Source organism: Notothenia rossii (assembly GCF_949606895.1).
Source record: "Notothenia rossii genome assembly, chromosome: 4".
Classification (NCBI taxonomy): domain Eukaryota; kingdom Metazoa; phylum Chordata; class Actinopteri; order Perciformes; family Nototheniidae; genus Notothenia; species Notothenia rossii.
This window is the reverse complement of record NC_136902.1, coordinates 34,667,416-34,693,847: the sequence shown is the minus strand read 5'-3', so window position 1 is coordinate 34,693,847 and position 26,432 is coordinate 34,667,416. Positions and strand designations below refer to the sequence as shown.

The following is a 26,432-nucleotide window of genomic DNA, read 5'->3' as shown; positions in this document are numbered from 1 at the left end:
CCCTATTAAGCCGGTCATGAGGGACAGGCCCGGGTTTCCTGCAGTGGCGACTCCATTCGCTTGCCTGGAGGTAAGATACTTTTTACTTGTTTCGAATCCTTTTCTCAGGTGTTGTCCAACTCGCTGAACAGAAAATGATGACAGTCAGGAGGTGTAGCTGCCTTATATACTGTGAGCCTGCGCGCGCTATCAGGTAGGCTCGCCCTGATTGGCCGGCTACGTTTATACAACTTCAGTGTGTGAACGATCGCGTATCATTGATGAGAGTAGTACCCATAGAGTCCAGTAGAGGGCGGAGCCTGTGTGAGATAGAACAAGGGACTATGTGCAGTTATATCAATCAGCAGAAAGAAGTCTGGTCAATAAAGTGTCAGCTGTGGACAACCAAGAGAGCACAACCCTTTGTATTCAGAATGGCTTAACTGCAGTGTTAATTTTGTCAGAGAAAACTATGACGAAAAATGTTCGTCAACGACCTTTTTTACATGACTAAGACGAGACGATGACAAGCTAAAAATAGTTCTCATTCATAACACTCCGTTCGATGTCTCACTATGGGATGCGCCTCAACGCGTATGCAAACAGAAGCATCAATCTCATTACGCCAATCCTGAGTGGCTGGTGATCTTGACGTCTACGTCAGGGAATCCACCCACCCTATAAGTAGCTTGCGCTACGACGCAGCGTCATTCAAACACCTCTTCTCGCTTCAGAGCACATCTCGAATTATCAGTAGCTGGGCTAGCTTAACGGTCCACAGACTGAACCCAAAGCTAACATTCGGTTGACGGGCGCTTGCCGGTTACTTTTTTTGCTTTGCAAGAAGACTGAACAATATTAACACACCAGTTAATATTGTAATCTGCCTCGCCGTTTCTTTCTTTTGAAATTACGGTAAGGTTTGATTTTTTCTTCAAGCTAGTAACATACCTTTTGCTAGCTTTTATTCCCTCCACACCAGAGGAGACGGAGATAAAAACAAAAGATATGAACACACCAGTTAATATTCTTTCAAGAATAAAATCTACACCGTCGCTTTTTCCTTTCGGATTAACGACAAGGTTGGATTTTTTTCTCAGTAACGTACCTGTTACTAGCGTGTCCACTCCACGCCGACACCCCGGCGAACAAAGATGGACCCTTCCCTCCCTCACACCAGAGGAGTCAGGGACTCGGAGGCTTGGCTATGCGGCTACAGGTTTAAGATCTCGGCACAGACTCACACCAGGTCTGCTCGTCCTGCCTCGGGCTGGAACACGCCCAGGAGGCTATCGATAACCCCGGCTCGTGCGGGCATTGTGCCCGCTTCACCATTAAGAGCCTCCGCCCACAACTAGCATGCCATGCTAGCTTGTCGGGACAGGACCCCCTCATGTCCACTGATTCGCCGGCCGGCAATCAAGACATGGTGGCGTCCGCCGCAGAGATTGAGCCCCGCGCTGTGTCAGGCTGGGGCTCAATAACAGCGGCAGCCGCTGAACCGGAGCCCCGCACCTTGTCAGGCTGGGGTCCGGTGGCGGCAAGAGCCGCGAGAACGGAGCCCCGCGCTGTGTCAAGCTGGGGCTCCCAACTGGAGCTCACCATGGTTCCACCCGCGGAGGATGTCCTGGAGTTGGACTATATGGAGGAAGAAGAGGATGCTTCTGAGTTCCTCCTGTCCGACTCGGATGAGCACGAGGATGACATCTTCGTTTCATCGGCTGAGGCTGCAAAGCCGGGAGCGATGTCCGCTCTCCTGGGCGAAAGCACACCAGCTTCGCCCTGCCTAAGTATGGACTTGCAGGCCATGTGTCAACGCGCTGCCTCCAGGCTGGACATCCCATGGCCTGAAGTGGCCAAGGAGACCTCCAGATCTCGCTACGAGGGGAAGCAATTGCCCCAAGCAGCGAGGACAAAGAGGCAGCTCCTTCCAGTCTTTAAGGAGATGCTGGACGAGGTGTCGGTGTCGTGGAGAGACCGCCCTTTCAGCAACAAGGCCCTAATCCAGGGTGCCTCCTCCCTGGACTGTGACGGTATGGAGAGGCTCGGCCTGCTCCGCATGCCGCCCATGGAACCGCTGGTGGCAGCCCACCTCCAACTGAGGCTGGCTTCTACACCGAGCAGGAACCCCACGCTACCGGCAAAGGCAGACCGTTTTCAGTCAGCAATGACCGAACGGGTCTATAAAGCCGCAGCTTTGTCCGCCAGGGCACTCAACGTCTCCTCGCGGCTGACCGCCTACCAGGCGGAGCTCTGCGAAGACTTGTCGAGCATACCTGAGCCTGCCGTGTGCGACGAGATTGCAGCGATCACGGACATTTGCCTCCGTTTGCAGCACTGTGCAGTCCAAGCCACGGGCAAAGCACTGGGAATTATGGTGGTACAGGAGAGAGCCAGGTAGCTCAACCTGACGAACCTTCCAGACCGGGATAAAGACGATGTTCTGGACATGCCTATTGTTCCCGAGGGCATATTTGGCTCCGCTCTAGCTTCAATGCAGCTGAGATGCGAATCAAAAAAGAAGGAAGACGAGGCTCTCCAGCTGCCTCACGTCCTGCCCGGTTCAAGATACCGAAGCAGCAGAGACCATAGCCCATCCCGGGTCCCCAGCCCAGGCACGAGGCGAGGATGAGCTGGCCAAGAAAATCTCCGGTTCCGGCAGCTGCCGCTCAGGCACAGCCGACCCAGGTTTTCAGCCACCAGGCGAGGAAGAAGAAGCGGGCGGCCTGACAGCCTCCTCTCCTCGACTCGACGTGAGAGCTGAAAGTTCCCTGTTTCCCAGCTCCAGAACACGTTCCAGTGTTAGATGCTCATGTGTTTTCGGGGTGCCACCATGCCCCCATCTTCCCGCCGCCTCGAGTGATGCCAGAACGTCATCCTCAAGTTCGCGCCATAAGGGAAATGGACTATACATCAAAGACAGCAATTTCCGCTGCCTGTTTAAGTCACACAAACACATGTCAGCATTATTGTTTCCTAATAAATCATTTTCACTGTCATTTCCAGGCTTGAAGCCAAGGGCGCAGTCAATAAAAATGAAAAGAAAAACAATAAAAACAATAAACAGTCTGTCCTCTACCCCTCTTTTGAGAGCGGCTACGTCCGCTCTCAAAAAGCGGACATTAGACGGGATTGTGAAGGCACCACCGCCACGCGCATGCGCAGTGTCGGCCGGGGTTGTCAACCTGGGGTACCACCGTGTTCAGACACTAGAGGGCCCCATAACACAACAAATAAAGACACAGAGGGCAGACGACAGAGATGTGACATCTCCGCTCGCTTTAAGAAGCGAAAAGTGGAAGATGCTCACAGATTCTGCTTGGGTTTTCAAGACAGTAACACGGGGCTACAGGCTCCAATTCGCTGTCACCCCCCCTCGCTTCTCGGGCATTCTGTATTCACAAGCCCGGGGAGAGTCGGCCCATATTCTGGAGCAAGAGATTTTCTCGCTACTAGAAAAGGAGGCTATATCGATAATACCCGCCGAACAGAGTCAGAGCGGCTTTTATTCCAAGTATTTCCTCGTTCCCAAACGGGGAGGGAACGGAATTCGGCCTATACTAGATTTGAGAGCTCTGAACAAATATCTCAAAAGATGCAAATTCAGAATGCTCACTCACACATCTCTGTTATGTCTCGTGCGCCAAAACGACTGGTTCACATCAGTTGACCTGAAAGATGCATATTTCCACATCCCAGTATATTACCCACCCAGGAAATATCTGAGGTTCGCCTTTCAGGGTGTCTGTTACGAGTACAGAGTCCTTCCCTTCGGTCTGTCTCTCAGCCCGCGAGGGTTTGTACGGTGTACGGAAGCCACGATAGCGCCGTTAAGACAACAGGGTATTCGCTTGGCAACTTATCTGGACGACTGGCTGCTTCTCGGACAGTCGGAGCAAGAGGCTATTACGCAGACAAATGTCCTCGTAAAACACCTGCTCGATCTGGGTTTCGTAATAACCACAGAAAAGAGCATGTTGTCCCCAGCCCAGACTGTACTCTTCCTGGGCCTACACCTGAATTTGGTGCCTTTTACAGCCCGCCTGTCAGCAGAAAGAGTGAAAGCCTGCAGAGCTTGCCTCGCTCATTTCCGGCTACGCAAATATGTTCTCTTCAGATCATGTCTGCGGTTACTGGGGCTCATGGCGTCAGCCATCCTGGTGGTACTACTGGGACGCTTACACATGAGGGAGTTTCAGTGCTGGGTAGCTGCCCTCAGACTGGACCCCGCGCGTCATGGCGCGCGGAGAGTGATGGTCACTATGAAATGCGTAATGGCACTGCGTCACTGGCTACACCCGACTTTTCTAGTACGGGGCGTGCCTATGGGTGCTGTCCTATCGCGGAAGGTGGTCACCACAGACGCATGTTTGATGGGCTGGGGGGGTATATATACGAAGGTCGACCTGTGCGGGGTCTCTGGAGCAGAGACCTCCAACGGTCACACATAAATTATCTGGAGCTTTTAGCGGTGTTCCTCACCCTAAAACGCTTTCTGCCTTTTCTCAGAGGACATCATGTACTCGTGAGGACAGATAACACGACCACGATATCGTATATAAACCGCCAAGGGGGTTTGCATTCTCTCCAGTTACACATGCTGGCACGCAAACTGATCTTATGGAGCTGCGGACGTCTCCTCTCTCTGAGAGCGACGCACGTACCAGGAGTGATGAACCTCAGGGCAGATCTGCTGTCCATAGGTGCACCACTATATGCAGACTGGACTCTACATCCAATGGTTGTGAGTCAGCTGTGGGTGCGTTACGGCCAAGCCGCGGTAGATCTGTTCGCATCAAAAGAAAATGCTCAATGTATGCTGTTCTTTTCAATGCGCGATTTAAACGCACCGTTAGGCGTGGACGCGCTCGTGCATGTTTGGCCTCCGGTCCTTCTGTACGCGTTCCCACCCCTGGCTCTGATACCCCCAACTCTGGCCAGAGTGAGAGAACAACGCCACACACTGATCCTGATAGTTCAGCACTGGCCTGCAATGTACTGGCTGGCGGAGATATATCAGCTGCTGTGCGGGCAGCCGTGGCAGCTCCCACTACGCAGGGACATACTGTCTCAGGCGGGGGGGACGATTTTTCACCCACACCCAGAGCGCTTGGCACTATGGGCCTGGCCCGTGAGTGGTACAATCTGAATACAGTGGGGCTCCCACAGAAGGTGATAAACACTATTCAGAGTGCTTTCACCACCAGGTCTCTCTATGACTGTAAGTGGAGGGTGTTTGAGGAGTGGTGCCTTCAAAAAGGACACATCTCTTTTCAATGTCCTGTCGGGGTGATTTTATCATTTCTACAGGACCTAATTGATAAACACAGAGCTTTCTCTACAATCAAAGTGTATCTGGCTGCTATTGCTGCATGCCATGTGGGCTTTGAGGGAAAGACGGCTAGCCAACATCCTTTGGTCTGCCGTTTTATGAAAGGGGCTCGCAGGCTCCTCCCTGTCTCCAGGTCACTGGTGCCCTTATGGGACTTGGCAGTGGTTTTAGATGGGCTCACTCGACCTCAATTTGAACCCCTGGAAGAAGCTGACATGAAACACCTGTCACTGAAGACAGTGCTGTTACTGGCTCTGGCATCTGCCAAGCGAGTCAGTGACATTCATGCGCTCTCTGTACATCCTTCATGCACTCAGTTTGCCCCGGGGCAAACGAGAGTGTTGCTGAAGCCCAACCCGGCCTTTATACCTAAGGTGGTTGGCTCATGTACCCCCATTGACATTGTGGCATTGCCTCCGCCGCTGTGTTCCTCTGAGGAACAGCGGCCGAATTTGCTGTGTCCAGTTCGTGCTTTACGCACCTATATGGACAGGTCAAAAAAGTTTCGTTGCAATGACCAACTCTTTATATCCTGGGCTAACCCTCACAAGGGAAAGCCCGTTACCAGGCAACGGCTCTCCCACTGGATTGTGGAAGCGATTGCTCTGGTTTATACGAGTCAGGGTTTGCAGGCACCAACGGGCCTGCGTGCTCATTCTACTCGTGGACTGGCTACATCCTGGGCTTTGTTCAAGGGTGTTTCCAACCAAGACATTTGTGCAGCAGCGAGCTGGTCCTCACCGCTCACTTTTGTCCGCTTTTACAGGCTAGATGTCTCTGCTCCAAGTGTGGCCCGTGCAGTGCTGGGCCCCGTGTTGAGACAGGGTTCTACCTGTTAAGTTCTGGTTGTTTTGGTGATTTTCGAGATAAGCATGTCTAGCAATACGGGAGTTTCAATATCCCATAGTGAGACATCGAACGGAGTGTTATGAATGAGAACTATAGGTTACTTACGTGTTCTCAGAGTAACATGAAGTGAGATGTCTCACCAGACGGCCCTTCTTGCTAAGGTGAAGCGAGAAGAGGTGCTTATTTTGGATGACGCTGCGTCGTAGCGCAAGCTACTTATAGGGTGGGTGGATTCCCTGACGTAGACGTCAAGATCAACAGCCAATCAGGATTGGCGTAATGAGATTGATGCTTCTGTTTGCATACGCGTTGAGACGCATCCCATAGTGAGACATCTCACTTCATGTTACTCTGAGAACTGGGGTTACGTAAGTAACTTATAGATTCTTGATAACGAAAACTTTGACGAAGAGTATATTTAGTTTTCGTTGACGAGACGAGACGGGACTAAGGTGTTAATGGTGGACAATCAAAATGCAGAGTATTTTCCCCCAATTGTCCGTCTTGTCTGTCAAAATGCATCTTACGTTTCGAACTTGCAATATCATTATTTCCGCCCTCTTCACTCCAGAAGAGCGATCTCCCTGTGTCTCTCTGTGTGCGGGCCGGGGCCTAACAGACACGCTGCAGCGGCACACAGAGATCTGCCGGGGACGGAGCATTCAGAAGGGACACATGCTGGAGTCCTTCAAGTTTGAAGGACTTTATATTCTGCAGGGTAGCTTGTGAATTTACTCCAGGTGGAACTAAAGTCTGATTTAAAACTTGATTAGATTTCACATCATTCATCCACATCTGTAAAGTAACTAAAGCTATTAAATGCATGTTGTGAAGTAGAAGTACACAATAGCAACACATTTAAATACTCCAGTAAATTACCTCAACATTTTACTCAAGTATAGTACAATATTTTAACATAATTATATATATTTCCTTTATTTCACATTTAAATAAAGCAATTAATTCGGTTAACAATTTGTTAGTTTTTCCCTTTAAAAAATAACAAAAAGTAAATACAAGAATACCGTTAAAGTACTGGATCGATAAGCAGTATTGATAAGACTAGTAGTACCGTAGAAAACCTTAACGATACCCATCCCTAGATATTACACAAGTAAAGTGTTAAGAGAGTGAAATGTTGCTTTACGAATTTCAACACTTGATACTGTCACATTGATTACAATTTCAGATACCTGTATTTGCCTAACTGAATTGGTTTAAAGAGAGAAAACATTTTGACTAAAAGTTGACTAAGATGTAATTTTTCATAGACTAAAAGTAGACTAAAACGTTTTGAATTTCCGTCGACTAAAACTATGAAGGATAGAAATGACTAAAATGTGACTAAAACTAATAACCATTTTCGTCTAAAGACTAAGACTAAATCAAAAACAGCTGCCAAAATTAACACTGCTTAACTGTTCCCAGTAAAGAAAAGAAAAAAGAGCGCAAGAGAAGGGAAGGGGTTAAAAGACGAAGCACTGGAAGTCAGAGAAATCTAAAGAAGGAGACAGACATTTGCGGCCACTTCATTATTATTTTTTATAAAGCCTATAATAAGGGCTGGTTTCAAGGTTGCCCCGAACATCCTCCTTGGTCCTTGGTGATTGTATGGTCTTTTATTGTATTATATTTCATTGTATTTGTAATTTACATTCTTACTTGTAATTCTATTTTATTTGTGTAATTTGATTTAATCTTTTTACAATGTCATTCATGTTTGTACATCTGTAAAGCCCACTGAGACCAAATACGTTTTGGGATATTGAGCTATAAATACAATTTGATCTGATTTGGTTTGATTTGAAAATGTGCTTCCAGGTGAGCCCAAAACATGCACCGACTTTTACTCTTTTACCACTGTGCAAAAAAAGGCATATTGAGCTATCTGAATTGACAACATTGGCTGTACTGTACATTTTTAGTTGAAATTAATTTAAATATTTTAGTTTTACTGTTAATTGTGCTGTACATTTTTTGCATGGTCCTCATTCAACAAAGGCATAATACAAAAATACAAATAGTTAGAAATTATAATAAATAGATACAAAATTAAATACATAATAATTAATTAAAAAAACTCAAGCTCTCGCACTTGTACTTTGTTGAATGATAATGTCTGTAATGTGTTGATAATGTTTGTACAATATAAATTTGATAGCATCAAGAAATTGTATGTCCTTTTGGTGTCCAAGGAGGACATGAACAACATGAACTATTATCCCTGATGTACAACATCTCCATGAATTATATTAAAGTTATGTCTGTGAAAAAATAAAATAAAAAAATAAAACTCCAGCGGCAGGGCTCTCGACTAACTTTTTTCACTATCCTCCCGGAACCGTCCCGAAATACAATCTAACCCGTCCCGAAATTAATGTGGACCGTCCCGAAATTTTAATTATGAGTTTTTCTACATTATCATTAGCTAGAATCATTCAAAGTGAGCTTTAACATAAATAAAACTTCATACAAATCATTAGATCAGGGGTGGGGAACCTTTTCCCTCTCAAGGGCCATTTCAATGTTTTAAACATCCTCCGAGGGCCGTACAAATTATTGACCTCTGCTTAAAAATACTAAAATCACAGCCCATTCATTTTGCCTTTCTTTCATGCCGTGCAAAGAAAAAGCAAACTCTTAATCCAGATATTTGACCATGACTCGTGCATGCATTCACGTGCACGGTTGTGGCATGACCACCAAAACAGAAAGTATATTGGACACAAGATATGTGCAAATGTATTTCGTTTCCTATCCATGTTGACGTGATTTAAGTGTGTGTGGGGGGGGGGGGGGGGACCTAACCTCCTCTAGGGGGGTCCTCACCTCCCCGGGAAGATTTTTTTTTAAATGTTGGAGTTAAAAGCATCAATCTGGTGCACTTTGAGAGCAACATTAGGAGATCTATGGATACATCTCTCAACATCCATATGAAACAGAACTGGAAGCAGATGTATTTTTCTTTATGGATATTTTACAAATAACTCCCCTTTCAAACTGTATTCTTGTTTATTAATAACAACTTTTATTTACTGTCATATAGTATTTTATACCTGTTTACTTTATTCTCTTGTTTTTTAGAACTATAATGATCATATAAAGATGTGCCTTTACCTCACTGGTTGGAGAAAAAGCTTCTTATATTCGTTAGCATAGCTAGCTAACCAGATGCTAATAACAACAAAGTTATTGACTGTATGATCAGTATGACAGATGAACAGATCGCCACTGGGCTTACAACTAAAGACACAGCCACGCAGAAACTGCGGCATGTGTACGGCTCCTTATGGGTACTGCACTTTTTGGAAGTGCCGAAGCGACGTTCTGGTGCTCCCCTGCCATGCTCCCCTGTCAGACGAGACTTATACCAAGTGATGACACGTTAGGCTCGTGTTGTGTTCAAGGACCCTGACCTTGGCCAGGAAAAACAGGCACTCGCCTGTTTAATTTTTTTGCGGTCTAGATCTCTTTAATTTTTTTCTTTTTTGCGTGTGTTTATAAATTGCCTCGAGGGCCGTAGCAAATGGTCTCGCGGGCCGTATACGGTCCGGGGGCCAGGGGTTCCCCACCCCTGCATTAGAGGATAATTCATCAACCTTTTTATTTGAGTAAATCAGTCAATCACATAAACAAAGGCCAAATATATTTAAACAAACACACAAACGAGAAAATTACTCTAATATTGAATCCAAGCAAGTCCCATCCAATTAACAAAAAAATCCTACACTCTGTCCTGAAGACAGAACCCAGAGTAACCACTAACCAGGATGACAGTCTGTAACACAGTCAGGAGACCTTCACAAACTGCCCCGCCCCCTCGCACACAGACGGGAGAGAGAGATCTCGTCTGGATTAGAAAGCTCGAAAATACATCATAGATGCATGTTGTAGTCTTATTGCATATTAGAAACGGAGTTGGCGAAGCTAAAACTGCCATATAATGTTTATGTAGCAATAATACATATGATATATATTTTTTAAATGTCTCCAGTACCGATAAAAAGTCAGATAACTTCGGAGCTTAACGTTACCACTGTCTTTAATAATTCCGGCCCGGGGACCGTTTAATACCGGGGCTCGGTACCCACCCCTACATGGGAGAGGCGCAGCATATTGCTAAGGACTAAATACGATGGAGGGTTCTCATCTCAGCCTTGTTATTACATCCCATAGGGGATGAAGGGGAGTAAGTAAATAAGGAGGCCGGGGCTCCAGGGTCTGGTTCCTCTGTGCGTTTTTGTGATGTAACGGTAAAACATTTCAGAATTCCTCCACGGGATGCCATTGTGACTGTACATCACTCAACCCGCGAAATACACACACTCAGAGCCATATAATAGATAAATGGCGCTGCACACACTCAGTACATAGCTAGACCCGCAAATTTGCGGGCCAGCAATTCGCGGGCACTGGCTGACAGCCAGCAGCACAGCTGTAGCTACGTACTGTGTGTGTGTGTGTGTGTGTGTGTGTGTGTGTGTGTGTGTGTGTGTGTGTGTGTGTGTGTGTGTGTGTGTGTGTGTGTGTGTGTGTGTGTGTGTGTGTGTGTGTGTGTGTGTGTGTGTGTGTGTGTGTGTGTGTGTGTGTGTGTGTGTGTGTGTGTGTGTGTGTGTGTTAGAGATGTTAAGATTCACCGATTCGCATCGGTGCACCAGCATAAACGTTCAAGATGCGAGTGCACCGGTTGAAAGAGTGCACATCGGCTACAGTTTGGGTTGAACTCGCGATGCATCGATTGCGTAGCGTCTTTGCATCGGTAAAAAACCGATTCATTCATATAAAATCCCCTTATCTTGTCAACGTTCAGCAGAGTCGATCTTTGATATTTGCTTCGCCACTACGGAGAACGAGAGTCTCAGTTATCAACACACACGGAAGTTGAGGAGAAAGAGAAACACAGCGCACCGACAAATACCTACAAATCAAACGTTTGGCAACACTTCGGATTGTTCAAGAAAGACGGTGTGATAGTCATTTATGCTATATAGTTGACCACAGGTCATGGAGAGTAATAAGGTATCCGTAGACCTTTGTATGAGGTATCTTTATTACTTAACAGGTCTACAGCCATGATAAATAGATCCGTCCTAGATGCGGACTTGCATACACACAGTATCACTCCGCAGCCGCACCCCATCACTAACGTCCTGACGGTATATGTGCGCGGCACTATTTACTACAGACGGTCAACTTGAAAAATCACTCGCAAATTGTTAACGATGCCGAGCCGCTTTAAAGTACACAAGTAGTACGAGGAACTTAGCGACGCACATAAAGAGGCGAAATGGGGTCTGCGGCTGAAAAGAGAAACCTGAAAGTGAGACATATGAGTTAAATCACTCAGTGAGGTGTTCTGTCAGAGAGAGGTGTTTAGCTTACAGCAGCCTGTGACGGCCAATAATAATTTAAATGTCTTCCTTACTGTAAGCAGTTATGAAATACCTGTTTGTGAAAGGTTATTTGTTTTCTTTATTGTTCAGATAGAAACCACTGCTTTCTGCTCATTGGTGAGTTAGCCTCTGAGTGTTAAGCACATCGGGCTGGCAGCTGTATGGGCATTGCTCTATTGTAGCTGTTATTTGCACATTGTTAATCATGAGCAATGCATCCTTACATTGTTTAACTGTGAGGTGTTATACAATTGTACTCTGGAGAGCTTTTAAAGGTAAAAAAAATAAACGGCATGATGGGATGTGCAGTACCAAATATGTAAAGCACTTTTTTGTTAATGTATGATTTGCTGCATAAGGAATAAAACAAAAATCCTCTGTCGTACCATATTGAAGTATCATTATTTTTGCATCGTGTTGAATCGCATCGTATCGCCCCGAATCGCATAATGTTGAATCAAATCGTATCGAACTGTATCGCAACAGGGGTGAATCGTATCGTATCGCATCGCCTGGTGTTTCAAAGGTATCGTTAATGTATCGTATCGTGGCAACGTATCGAGATGCGCATCGCATCGGCCTCAGTGATGGAGATGCACATCCCTAGTGTGTGTGTGTGTGTGTGTGTGTGTGTGTGTGTGTGTGTGTGTGTGTGTGTGTGTGTGTGTGTGTGTGTGTGTGTGTGTGTGTGTGTGTGTGTGTGTGTGTGTGTGTGTGTGTGTGTGTGTGTGTGTGTGTGTGTGTGTGTGTGTGTGTGTGTGTGTGTGTGTATTTCGCGGGTTGCTAAATGTTTTGTGCGTTTATGTTGACAAGGAGGTTTAATAATTGTGTGCTACACAAAACGTGCAGTCAGTTTCATTTTCATCGCCGTTCATCTCTCGTCCCAAATTCGTCCCAAAATATTTTTTTATCCTCCCCGACACTATTTTCTTCGGCCCCGGGACGACGGGACGTCCTTAAGCTCGAGCCCTGTCCAGCGGTCACCATTATGATGTTAAGCTCACATTCTCACTTCACTGTTTCCTGCCCTCACCTGAACATTGTCCAGCACCTGGCCGGCCATCACCATGCCCATCCCGGCCAGCAGGTAGGGAAACAGCACCTGAAGGCAGATAGCGATGGAGGACTCATCCTCCACTTTGGCCGCAGACACTTTGGGCTTATCCTCCTTTTTAGGGGGAGGCGGGGCCACTGGGGGTAAGAGGAGGTCATCCTGGTCCTCTATGGAGCCTACCACACCGGGACCGGCGCTCGGGCTCTTCCCCTTGGAGCGGAACTTTTTGTTCTTCTTCCTCTGGCGGGTCAGTGGGGGTTTGTCCTCCCCGGGCATGATGGCGGTGCTGGCTGTGAAGACTAGGCTGGTGTTGGATTAAACTGGGAATACAGAATCAAAATGTAGTTTATTGGTGGGGACATCTCGTATGTCAGGTTTGGTTTTATCCTATTTGTACCCAAAAATATTGTAGGTATGGATCCCATCAACTGAACAACTACAGTAAAAGGTTATTTGTAAATAAAAATAAAACTAGATATACATCAATAAAGAGTTAAATAGCTTAAATGGAGTGTAAAAATAAATACAGAGCGTTAGTTTATCTTTAGCCTTCAAGTAACTAGAAATGTTCATTTGTATTATTTAGTTTACTTCAAATTAAGTGTTAAGATACATTAAACCTTTATCTTTTTACACTATTCTGTTTTTCTAGAGCCTTGGCTGGAGTTTATAAAGTTAGCATTAGTCTTCAATTCTTATTCTATAGATGTTTCAATTAATGTGACAATATGACCCTACTTTTTAGTTTATTTGGCCTTTCCAACATGGTTATCTTTTTTAATTTCCATTCAAAAATCCAGTGGTATCACTGGCTCTCTTTATATATAGAATACAATGTCAGCACACATACAGATGCACAAAGGAAAGCATGAATGCCTCATTGCTAAGGCTATGGAAATATTTGCTCAACCTATCTGTGGCTGTTTTATATTATTATATTTATTAAAATGTTTCATACTTTCATTTGCTGCAATAAAGAAGTACCTAGATTTTAAGAATAGCAAATTGTAAAACTTATTTTGTTACAAGTAGCTATTCAAAATCTTACTTAAGTAAAAGTACATAGGTACTGGCGTCAAAATATAATGAAATAACTAAAGGTGAAAAGTACTCGTTGTGCGTAATATTATATTATAATACTGATTATGGATGCATTAATGTGTACTTCACAGCTGGGAAATGTGGAGCAAATTTGTATTAAACTTTACAATGATAAGTCAATGTTTAATTGATATGTTGTTTTAGCTTATAATCTAAATGTGTAAAAAGCTCACAAATAAATGTAGTGGAGTGCAAGTATAAAGTAGCATTTACATTTACAGTAGAGTCGACAATTACCTCAAATGTGTAATACTTGAGTACATCTACTTCATTACATTCCACCACTGGTATGTAGCCCTGAAGCTGAACCTTGATCATGGCATTGACAGTGGCTTTATTTTGCATGCTATACATTTTTTGTCCTTAACCTTATAATGTAGGCTACTTGTATAACATTCATTTTGTCTAAAAGCAGCCCATTCAACAGCATCCCTCTACGCGATGGGTGTGTTGATGAACCAATCCATACAAACAAACAAACACCCTAGAATACCCTTACGAAAGTGCTAATAACGAAGAATTACACACGGTATCGTCGACAGTTTCCGGATATGGCCGATTATCTCCGAAGCCCCATTAGATGCGCGTCAGCACAACAAAACAGCGATAAGCAATCTTCTGTTGATATGCATGCGGCATGCCTCCACTGCAGGCTGCCATGTCTACATACCATAATATCACTTCCCCGGTAACCAAGGTTACACTACTAGGCACTTTTTGATTGGATAAACAACGTGTAGCACCGCCCCCGTGTGGACAAAGTGGGCTGCTGCGGGAATTTGGGACTCCATTGGGATATATTCAACATTTTAAATGAAGAATCCTGTTTTATGCCACTCTTAAAAGTCAGGTCTTTAATATTTTGTAATCATAATACAAGGGTCCAACTTTTTTTTTTAAAGTAAATGTCTCCAACAACAGGTGTTGACACAATTTAGAACATAATTCCAACATAAAAAACATAGAATAAGAGACACTTAAGTAAGTCAGCAATGACAGCTCAGACCTGAGCCATTTATAACTGAAGCTCCTTACATGGTCACCGGCACTCAATTACAATAAAATCAGTGGCAGATATTCATAATTATGAAACTCATTACAAACTCATTAACTCATAGTTTAAAAGCATATTCCTGCCCCTCTGTCATTGGCTACCGACAGCTTAAACAAACCTATAATACACACAGATGACATATGTTTCTGAATTATTCGACATCTTGTCCTTACCTTTTGTCTCCAGAGCTCGTGAGGGTGTGTGTGCACAGCTAAAGTGAACGCGAGCTCCCAATAATAACTATATGCTTGCCATGCTGCGTGTATGTGTTGGAGTGTAAATGTCTTGTCTATATTAAGGTGTGTGTGTGTATTTTCCGCTTTTGGTTTGCTGGTGCATTTTTCAATGTACGTTTGAGCATTAGGCTAACTGTGTGTGCGTATCAGTGTGTGTGTATGTGTGTGTGTGTGTGTGTGTGTGTGTGTGTGTGTGTGTGTGTGTGTGTGTGTGTGTGTGTGTGTGTGTGTGTGTGTGTGTGTGTGTGTGTGTGTGTGTGTGTGTGTGTGTGTGTGTGTGTGTGTGTGGGGGTGTGTGTGTGTGTGTGTGTGTGCGTGTGTGTGTGTGTGTTTGTGTGTAATATGCAGTGTGTGAGGCATGCATCATGAGGCACCGTCTTGAATTTCATTGCATTGGCAGATAACGATATCCCCCTCCTGTCTCTTTCCATCTCTGGTGGACTGGTGACAGCAGCATGCAAGGAACCACCATATATATAAAAAAAACAATAGATAAATCCTTACCCAGTCCATTTAATCTAAACATGTTGGCATTTAAAACCATTTTTGCGCTGATGTCACTATTTTTGTCAAGGAGTAGTATACAAAGCTACTACACTGTATTACCAATTGTTTGGATACTTTTCTGGCCATAGTAGCCGGTTGAAATCATAAAAGTATTCATTTCAATCATCATCATGTCTTTTGGATTCTAGTCATTTTTTATTTTGTCATACGTTAACTACCACGTGCAACATACTTTAAAAAGCATGGTCTTCATGGCTGTTGCATGTAATAGGACACCACTCTGTGCGCAGGCTCTGACATTCACTGGGTAAGCCTGGGTGATGTTGTTTTGTGGTCTGTGTCCAAATACAGTCTCCACTTGTGAATTTCATTCATGCGGATGACAGAGTGAGGACGTCTTCTTTCTACTTCTACACCCCATATCAGATATCTAGCTGCTCTGTTGGTTGCTGTTACTCATAGTGTATCGCATTATGTCACTTATTGCACGATATAGCTATATTATGGGCTGTAGTCAGGGTTGGGAGGGTTACTTTGTAAATGTAATCAGTTACTGATTACTGATTACATGGCTCTGAAAGTAATTCGAATACAGTTACAGTTACGTGTCTTAAAAAAGTAACGTAATCAGATTACTTTTAGATTACTTTTGGATTACTTTCTTTTTCCATCACAGATGGGTATGTTTTGGTGTACAGGAGACACAAAAAGCAAAAGGAAACTCAACGTGTTTTTACTGTTTTAATGGCTTATCAAGAGCACAACTGAAACATAACGTCTGAAACGATGTAACAACATAATAAACTTTTTGGGGATGCAGCTTGGGATGTGAGGAGTGAGGGACACGGCTTAGAACGGGCGTGTCGTCTTCTGTCCTGCCAGTGTTGGCAGGACCTCCTTCACTTCATGAAATCTCTGCAGCACCAGGAGGCAGCGGGAGGGTTAATTCAGCCTCTGAGAAGACAAGCGCGCAGTGCCTTCCAAGCACCGCCTTTCAAGCACCGCCTTCACTGTGTTTACCTTCAGAATCATCAGAAAGGCTAAAGAGCGGTGTGGCTGATGTATTTTAACTTTTAACCACACACACCTCCACACACACACACACACACACACACACACACACACACACACACACACACACACACACACACACACACACGATTTAAACACAGACTTCTGTTCCTCCATGTTTCGCTGTTATTGTTTCACTGAGCGGACCCTCGAATTTCTTTCAAACGCTCCCTTTTTTGGCGGTAATAGGTTTTGTGCGCTGTGATGATTCGGCTGTACCTTTAGTAATGAATATTAAATGTTGTGAGGAAATCTTTCCACCAATAATTCCAATAAGTAATCCAGAATGTATTCACTTCAGGTTTACGAAAGTAACTGTAATCAGATTACTCGTTTTTCAAATGTAACGCGAGCTGAATACAGTTACTTGATTTTTGTATTCTGATTACGTAACGCCGTTACATGTATTCCGTTACAACCCAACCCTGGCTGTAGTTAAGACCAAGAGAAATCCATGCAAGTCCGAATCAAGTCCAAATGCAGACAAGACAAAGTCAAGACTGAGTCCAGAGCTAATTGAGTCACGTTCAAGCATATTCATACACACTGTTCATACTGCTCACAGGCTGCTGTGTATATTCATACCCCTCACTGTTTATTCATCATTCAATTCATTCTATATTTTATTCTGTAGATTGTGTACATTACTTTTGACTTTACTGCTTGTTGCACTCCTGGTTGGAAGCTAAACTGCATTTTGTTGTCTCACCTGTAATCTGTGCAATAACAATAGAGTTGAATCTAATCTTGAGCAGGATCAAATGTATTTACTTAGTACATATATGACATTAACGATTAAACACATGTGTGCATTCTTTATAAATGCAAACTTAGTCAAGCCGACTCCGGAGGTGGCGGTATGCACCTAAAAAACCGAGAGAAGAAGAAGAAGAAGAAGAAGAAGAAGAAGAAGAAGAAGAAGAAGAAGAAGAAGAAGAAGAAGAAGAAGCCGACTCAGAGCTGTCCGACTTCAGGCTAGCTTTTTGAGACCTCACCCGGCTGCGATCGGCTATTCTCGTCTACTTTCGAGGCGAGCCGCAACGCGTCTCAAACAAGCCTATTTCCTCGGTCGTCGGTCGTCGGTATCACCGGAAGTTGATTTGTCTGCGCCATCTTGAGTAGCGTCCCATGGCTCTTATTTCTGCCGGAGGACCGAGGATTGAGGAGCGATAATGGAGGAGCGATAACCGAGGAACCACCAGACCATCCTCCGATGAAATCCTCAGATACTCGCTCCGCCCCCTTACTGTGTATCGCATGCATGCGCTGCGTCCAATCAGGACGATGCACTGATCTGATGCTTCTTGACATGAGAGCAGTACCCCAGCGGAGTGAAGAAGATACATGAAACTCACGAGAGTCACTCCTCAGTCTATACTGTGTTTTGTTTAAATTAATGTATCATTTAGTTACAAATATGTGATATATCTGAACAACAAAGTGGTCAAAAAATGTTTTATTCATTTATTGGAAACATTTTCATGATCGCTTTTTCGTTTTACATTTTCATTTATTGTCATTTCCATTCAGTCAGTCATTAAGTGCTATTAAAATGTTAATGTGCTACATATCCACACAAACAAACAAAGTGGGCAATCCAATAAATGTTAATCTAACTGGGTTTTGATAGATATCTCTTTTTCTTCTCTCAATTATTTTATTTATATTGTGCATTCTAATCGAATTATTGTTCGTTTATACATTTTAAGAATGGCGTGTATCTTTTTTGAGAATTAGTTCTTATTTGATTTTATTTATTGGGGTTTACAACAGATGATACAAATGTTTGTGTCTGTAAATGTGTGGCGGGGGTGTTTCTGAAAATAACGGGGACAGAGCTGGCTGCTGTCAGACGAACAGCTGTGCAGCGTCATCACAAACGGACGTCACTTCACGTGACGCTCCGGAGGAAAGGACGTCCAATTGCTCTTAAAACTCATTTTCCTGCTTCTCGTGGTTTCCTTGCGTCCCTCCATGCTTCCCTGGTGGGAGGGACTAGTCATAGGGAAACGACGCAAGTGAGGGACGCAAGGAATCCATTTAACCGAAGTGAGAAGGGCCCCTTGCGTCTCTCCATGCTTCCCTGGTGGGAGGGACTAAACGCAGGGAAACGACGCAAGTGAGGGACGCAAGGATTCCATTTAATCAGGGGCGGTTCTAGGGGGGGACCAGGGGGGGCCAGTGCCCCCCTAACACTGACCTCTGACCCCCCTGTTGCCCCCCTAAAAATGAAAAGTGAAAAAAATATGATTTATTACCAGTTTTGGGCAAGTTACTTTTAAAAAGTAACTGGTAATAGTTATAGTTACTGCTCTCAAAAAAGTAACTAGTTACTTTATTAGTTACTAAATTATCAAAGGAACTAGTAACACGTTACTTTAAAAATAATAACAATAAAAATACAAGTGTTTGTGTTGTTCTGTGGCACAGTAAGAGAAAAGACCACTCCCCATCATTGTAGCATAATAGAAACATTAACATTATTGATAGATTACCGGCCCTCAAGCGAGTACTCCAAGAACGCAATGATGAGATATCTATTGAGGCACGTGGTCTGCTGGCACAGTTGGATCTAAAATTCATTGGGCATCTTGTAACGCTCCGTAAAGTGTTTGCAGAAACAACATTTCTCTCTTACATGTTACAGTCTTCATCCCTTGACCTTTCAAAGGCTGTGGATTTAGTTGGATCTTTAGTTCAGACATTGAATGACTTCAGGCAGGAGTCATTTTTTGATAACTTGTGGGATGAAGTGTTGAACATTTCTGAGCAATGTGATACTGCAACACAGCCAGCAGCAAAACGACAAAAACGACTGAGCTCTAAACTTGCTGAAAGCTTCGTCCTGACTACTGTTGGACAGAGAGAGACAGAACAAGATAAACACGGGTTTCGTACAGCCTTTTTCTACCCTGTCATTGATCAAATGCTCAATGCTGCCAGCACCACCATTTGGTAGAGCACATCCTAATGCTATTATGCCAGTGGTTTCCTGTTAGGTTAATTCAGCATATACAGTAAGATGAGCAAGTATTTTTTTATCATGAAGAACACTTTACATGATTTTTTTCCTTTTTTTTTTTTTTTACAATTATAATTTGTTATCTTTTATTAATATATCTGGTTGTATATATTTCTCATTTTCTATAAAAGAAACACATTTATTTGAGTTTGTGTTTTATTCTAGTTGTATGCATACAAATACTGTACTGTATATGATGATTACTTTTACCATAGAAGGCCAGCTCGACCATTTGGTAGAGGCTCATAAAAACAAAACTGTGTGGTCAGTCAAAAAAAATAAAATGTGTTTATGCTTATTTGTGGCCCATTTGATAAGAAAATTCAAAAACATAATTTTTCCATAGCTTTTTTCTTGGTCCGGCAGTTAAAGGGTTAATAGACGGTTTTCAAACACAAACTGTGACATGATGAATAGCCTCCAAGCTCTTAATACCCAGATACACCGGCCAGTCACCTGAGAAGTCGCCGACGCTGACACCGACTGTTGCGTCGCCGGACTCTCCTGCGTATTTGCCGACTTCGCGCACTGGAACACACCGCAAATCCGAGCCGAGCACGTATGAACTGCGCATGCGTGAGTGGCAATAACTCTCCTTACCAGCAGGCGGCGGTAGTGTGTATTCATCATTCAAAAGAGGCAACAACCGGAACAACTGGAAGACAGAGAAGAAGAACAGACTCCGTGATATAAACAAACAACAAATAGCGTTTTTCTTTCCATTTTCACTCTCGTCCATTGAGTACATGAACGAACAGGAGCTCTATAAACCGATGAGGTGAAATAGCCGTCCGTGTGTGTTCCATCTTCCATTTTAAATAATTTGTTTACCTCCCTCACTTCCGTTAACGCTTCTCATGCACTGATTCGCTAGCTGAACAGCCAATCAGTGTTATCCCTTTGTCCGACTTCCGGTGGTGTTCCCGACGCCGATTCAACATGTTGAATCGGCAAGAAAAGGCGTCAGGTCGGCAGAAAAGACCCGACGGTGCGGCGCACACCACTCCGAATAGGGCGTGCCCACGCTCATGTTCGGCCCGACTCCCATTTACTGCCGATTTCGGGCTGGTGTATCTGGGCCTTTAACCCCAAAAGTGATGCATTTCTGAAGGAGAAAAAGTTTTAATTTGCTCAGTTGTATGATGCAAATATTGAGGACTTGGGGCATGAACTACATCAGTTCAGCAGAATTTTAGATAGGAAAATAAAGACTGGGATGCAGAGACCTGATAGTACAGTGGAGCTTGTTCAGTTCATTGAGCCTTATAAAGAAGTGTTTTTTGAGCTCTTCAGACTCTGCAAAATAGCAGTCGCAATCCCAGTCAGTTCTGCTTCCTGTGAGCGTAGTTTTTCTACATTGAAGCTGGTCAAAACTTTTCTCAGATCCACCATAACTGATGAGAGACTGAGCAATCTGGGTGTGCTTAGTATTCAGTCAAGGAGGTCAAAGGCTTTGAATCTTGACTTATTTGTTGATCGGTTTGCCAAAAATCAAAAAAAACGTAGGATTTTTTTGCTGTAATGTGAAATTTTGGGAAGGAAACTACAGCCTGGAATGCAGACACCCTTGTGTGAAGTAGAGATGTAACTGTTCATTGCCTTTATTTTTATATGTAAATCTGTGTGTTTTCCAGATATCACTGCCTTACGTTTATTAGAGATGTGACGGAATAGACGAAACTGATTAGTGCGCGTGCAGAACAGGTTTGCATTCTGTATGTATATTTTCTGGTACTCTTGTTTCGTAAACTTGTTGATCGGTTTGCCAAAAACCGCAGGATTTTGTTGCTGTAATGTGAGATTTTGGGAAGGAAACTACAGCCTGGGATGCAGACACCCTCATGTAAAGTAGAGAAGTAACTGTTCATTGCCTTTATTTTTATATAAATATGATATGGTGTTAGTGCAAAAATGGTACTATAACTTAAGCTGAAGCTAACAGTAATAACTATAAGATCTATCTGAAATAAATAAGTGTACTGAAACAAATACCAATAACTGTATTGCATTGTTTTCTTATGCCCAATTACTTCATACTGTCTAGTTCTCTTTTTCGTCCTACATTTATTGTGCCCCCCTCAGAAAATAACTGGCCCCCCAATGGCCCCCCCAGTCAAATTGGTCTAGAACCGCCACTGCATTTAATCGACCTGAGATGGGCCATTAGTGATTTAACCAGCATTCATTTATTTTTAGCAACTAATATAATTAACTATTTTTTCTTATTTTAGGGTAAACTTATTTAACATTTTCATATTTAACCAACATAAAGCAACATTAGCATTCATTTGAGCTGTCACTTAGTGATGTTAACTATTTCATTCTCCTTATTGCTCTCCTTTAAGTCTACAATACATATCAGATCACTAGCGTCTAGCGTCTATCAGCTATTGCACTGTAGTGGTAACGCTATATTTTGCCACAGAACAAGGTTGTAGTTGAGACCATGCCCAGTTCCAAATCTGAACAAGAAAAAGTCGAGCCCCACATTACACATATGTACACAAATATATGGAAGTACAACAAAACATGATGTCTCTCTTCAATTTGGGCCACAAATTGAATTATCTTCCATTACTGGTGATCAGATTGAAAAGCTTTATCCAGCAGAGTAACAACATGCAACAGACACTAAACTCATTAGAGAAGGGAGTATGTACTAGACTCATTGCTGTAGCATATGTGACAGCACTAATGGGGGCAACATATGTGTTTTAGAAAATTGTAATTTGATATAAAAAGTGAATTTACCGGGAAAAAAATGTGGAAATACAGTCAAAATACAACCATTTTGGATGGATATTTGGAGAACCATGCAACATTTTCTGAGCTTAGAGATATGGAGTTCTTTATTTGGATGACCTACCAGAAGGAATAACAGAGAGTGAGAGATAAAATAATAACTGTAGCAGTAAATAAATCAATTATTTGTAAGTGGTTGGATTGAAATGATTAAAACAAATCATGATTTGGTGATTTGAATCAAGACAAAGAAAGACCAATGCACTGTAAGCTTTTCTAAATGGCTAAAACATATGCTGAAATTATTATGATTGTAGATCTACCCTACTCACCTACTATTGGGAATACTTATTACTGACCTTGATTATTTGTTTACAAAATACGCTATGCATTAACAAATTAGCCGTCTGTATTCATAGAACACAGATATTTACTGTCTTAAAACTCTAGATCACATGGCATCTGGCAACAAAGTAGTGTACTCTGATGATGTTGCTTGTTTATTGTGTTGTTTGCTGTTTTTTGTCTAAAGAAAACTCAATAAAGTCTAAGCGGAAGAAACATTTTTACATTTAAATAACATTGGTCAGGTGGTCAGGACATTTTAAACCTATAAAAAGCAATGAACAAGGTTGTAGTTAAGACTATGGTTGCGGTCGGATAATCCAAAAATCAGCTCCTAACGTCTATCCCCATCGTCTATTCCTTGACCTCTGAGTGAAACATCACGGGGTTAAGGGATAGTGGATAGGAGAATTCAAAAGGACTTAGGAGAAGAGACTGCGGTACTTTTAGAGAATCCGACTGCACTTTCACTATCCTACGTGTTTATGATGCGCCAGCGGACGTCATAAATGCGCATCTGCTGCTGTGGGGAAACTATGGAAACTACAGTATTCTATACAGCGGACTACAACATGGATGTATAATAAGAACGACGGACTACTACTCATCTAGAGACTCTGCACCGTGCACTGGGGCCTCATTCATAAAGGGATATACGCAAAAAAAAATGGCGTACACCAGTTTCTACGCAATGTTTGTGATTTAGAAAATACTAACTTGACGGGAAAATGTGCGGTCCTCCATGAAACTGCGACACCGTTGGCAGAAGAAAGAATGGAGAGAAATATGTGGAAATAATACCATAAATAAAATGTTACCTCTCATTTATCATATATGAAGAATTCATTTTCAAACATTGATTAAAGCCAATCTTAAAATGATTTAACAAACGCCTGTTTGAGACTCCTCAGTGCACACAAAAACATAACTTGGAGAAATAAATAAATACGGATATGTTATTTAAAACCACCTCCAATATGTTGTGTTAATGTTATGAAATGTTTTCTCATAAATGATGCGGTAAGCAGGAGGACAGAATTACGTCTAAACTGACGCCATTTTGCATTTCTATAAGTTGTAGATACGAGCATGGTTTTATATATTATCACGTTTAATCGTGTTTTATGCCGTTTGCCAAGACTTGATAAGTCGCTCGTAAAACACAGGAGGTATGGAAACTAAGAACACCATATGTGATAAATTGTACAGCTAATATAACACAACACATTAGTTGTATTTCCTTTAACTGGTGGATATAGAGTTGCTGCGGTCAACAGCTGGGACACAAACCACCAAATACAAACAAATAATTCAGATCCAGTCGTCATGATTCCACTCCGTAGGGATTCCCCGATCACTTCTTACAGTTTCTCATCAAGGGGGGGTGTCTCCTGTCCCCGGTACAAACACACTGCCTGAGGAAGGCTATGTGTATTTTTTTTGTCATTAACCTTTTTCGGACCACTTATTTATTTATTTTGGTGACGATCCGACCTCCATGCTGCTACTCTGGTTCAAACTGCATCCACCAAACAATATGATTTATCTCGACCTCCCCAAAATAACCAAAATCTGACACGGTGTGAGATGTCATTTCCTGCGATCTTCTTCATAAAGTCAGTCAAAATTAATGAATGAATGGGCGTTTCTTTGACTATTTATAGGCGTGTGGGCGTTACGTGAAGCCCGCAAAAGCTGCACCGCATTTCGAGTCGATTGTGATTTATAAAAAGGAAACCGGCGTAGGAAGTGCCATACGCACTTTCCTCGCCGGTACGCAATATTTGGTGAATCGGAAAATGTCGGAACATTTCTGTACCTATTTTTTGGATTTCTACTACGTAAGCAAACTTCCCACGTGAATTCTACGCACGGCGTTATAAATGAGGCCCCTGATGCTGTTGTTTTATGCTTTATGAACAACAGAGAAACATATTCTTCATGACCAAAGTTGGAATTTAAATAAAAAAGGAAAGTGAAATATAGGCTCGTCACCCTCTCCCTCCGGTCCACATTAATACAAATTATCCCAATACGTATGATTTTATGAACTATGAAAATATCTTAAAATAAATACAAATGTATTTATTATAAACGTTAGTCCTTAACATCTATCACTGTGTATATCACCATTCAAACATCTTTTAAAAGTTGAACAAACTCCACACAGCTCAGTAAAAACTGTGAAATGCTGACTTTATTTAATAATTTCAGTAAAAACTAACGTTCAAATTTGTCTTTTTGATTATAACACTGATGAACGTTCAAAACAAAGTACTTTGGCAAGTTACCACATACGTTTTTAAATGCTTAACACTTAAGAGTCCCTTAAAAAAAAAAGAAACGTATTTGTTCCTAAGGCCATAAAATGCCACCTTCACAAAAACTGCTATAAAAATATGATATATTAATATTTATTTCCACTTTAAAAGAGTCAATCTTTTAAAACAACTCCAGCCTGACATACACATATGAAATATGAATTATATTTTTGGGATTTTAACCCTTTAAATGCCAGTTTGTTGAAAAAAATCCACAGTTTTTTTATAAAAAAACTAAATAAAACTAGAATAATTTTCAAAAAGTACATTTCAAGAAATATTTGATTATTGTTATTATTAGGTCCCTAGATTGGTCCATGATTGGCAGCAACATTGATTTTGATGCATTGTTATTTTTTTTGCAGTGTTAGATTTAAAGAAAAACTCACACTCGTGTTCCTAAGGCCAAATGTTGCCACCTTCACAAAAACTGCTATAAAAATATGATATATTCCTATTTTCTCCCACTTTAAAAGTGTCAATCTTTTAAAACTACTCCAGCCTGACATACACATATGAAATATGAATTATATTTTAGGAATTTTAACCCTTTAAATGCCAGTTTGTTGAAAAAACTCCAGTTTTTTTATTGAAAAGAACAAAAAACTAGAATAATTTTCAAAAAATACATTTCAAGGAATATTTGATTATTGTTATTATTAGGTCCCTAGATTGGTCAATGATTGGCAGCAACATTAATTTGCATGCATTGTTATTTTTTATGTAGTGTCAGATTTAAACAAAAACTCACACTTGAAATATGAATTATATTTTGGGGATTTTAACTCTTTAAATGCCAGTTTGTTGAAAAAACTCCACAGTTTTTTTATTGAAAAAAACTAAAAACTATAATAATTTTCAAAAAGATCATTTTGAATAGTTTCTGCTGCTGCCAGGATGGCTCGATTGATGTCCACAGGACGTAGGCGTTGTAATGGGAAATGTCAACCAAGTTGTGGAAGAGGGCAAGTGGCCAGCGATTTGTTCTCCTCCTGCAGGAGTAGGTGGCAACAACCTAACAAAAACATAAAACAAGACAATTTGAATAAATGATTCCAAGAATTTTCTCTCATGATGCAAATATTAATTATTTTATAGGAAAATGCTCATTTGAAAAAAACCTACATATATTTCAGACAAGAATATAAAAGTAAGAATACATGTGTGCCTACCTTATCAAGGTTGTCGACGCCTCCTTTGCATCGGTTGTAGTCTTTGATTATGACTGTCTTTCTCTTCATTTCGTCGCTTACGTCTGGACTGCGGTGTTTCGTGCTTAGAAGCAGAACATTCCTGCCACGTCGAGGGATGTAAGAGACCAGTGTGTGGGTCTTCGTAAAGGCAAAGGTGGAGGAGAGGATCGCTCTCGCTCTTGCCTGGAGCAAAATAGGGGAAAGCTCAGGCTTGTTTCGGCGAATTGTGCCAA

The 26,432-nt window shown here is 42.4% G+C and overlaps 2 protein-coding genes across 3 annotated transcripts in view; both read right to left on the bottom strand.

Moving 5' to 3' along the window:
- The window catches only part of LOC307036902 (solute carrier family 41 member 1-like), a 75,624-nt gene extending 60,440 nt beyond the window's left edge, over nucleotides 1-15,184 (bottom strand). For both annotated transcript variants that reach the window (XR_013807507.1, XM_079677530.1), the window contains exons 1-2: nucleotides 14,936-15,184; nucleotides 12,587-12,927 (exon numbers count right to left, since the gene is read on the bottom strand). Coding sequence is in view for 1 of the 2 variants with exons in the window: in XM_079677530.1 (XP_079533656.1) it covers nucleotides 12,587-12,883 (297 nt within the window). In the remaining variant the exon portion in view is untranslated. The remainder of the gene's footprint in view (nucleotides 1-12,586; nucleotides 12,928-14,935) is intronic.
- The window catches only part of LOC307036909 (uncharacterized protein), a 194,448-nt gene that overhangs the window by 49,759 nt on the left and 118,257 nt on the right, over nucleotides 1-26,432 (bottom strand). The gene's annotated exons all lie outside the window — the stretch shown is intronic.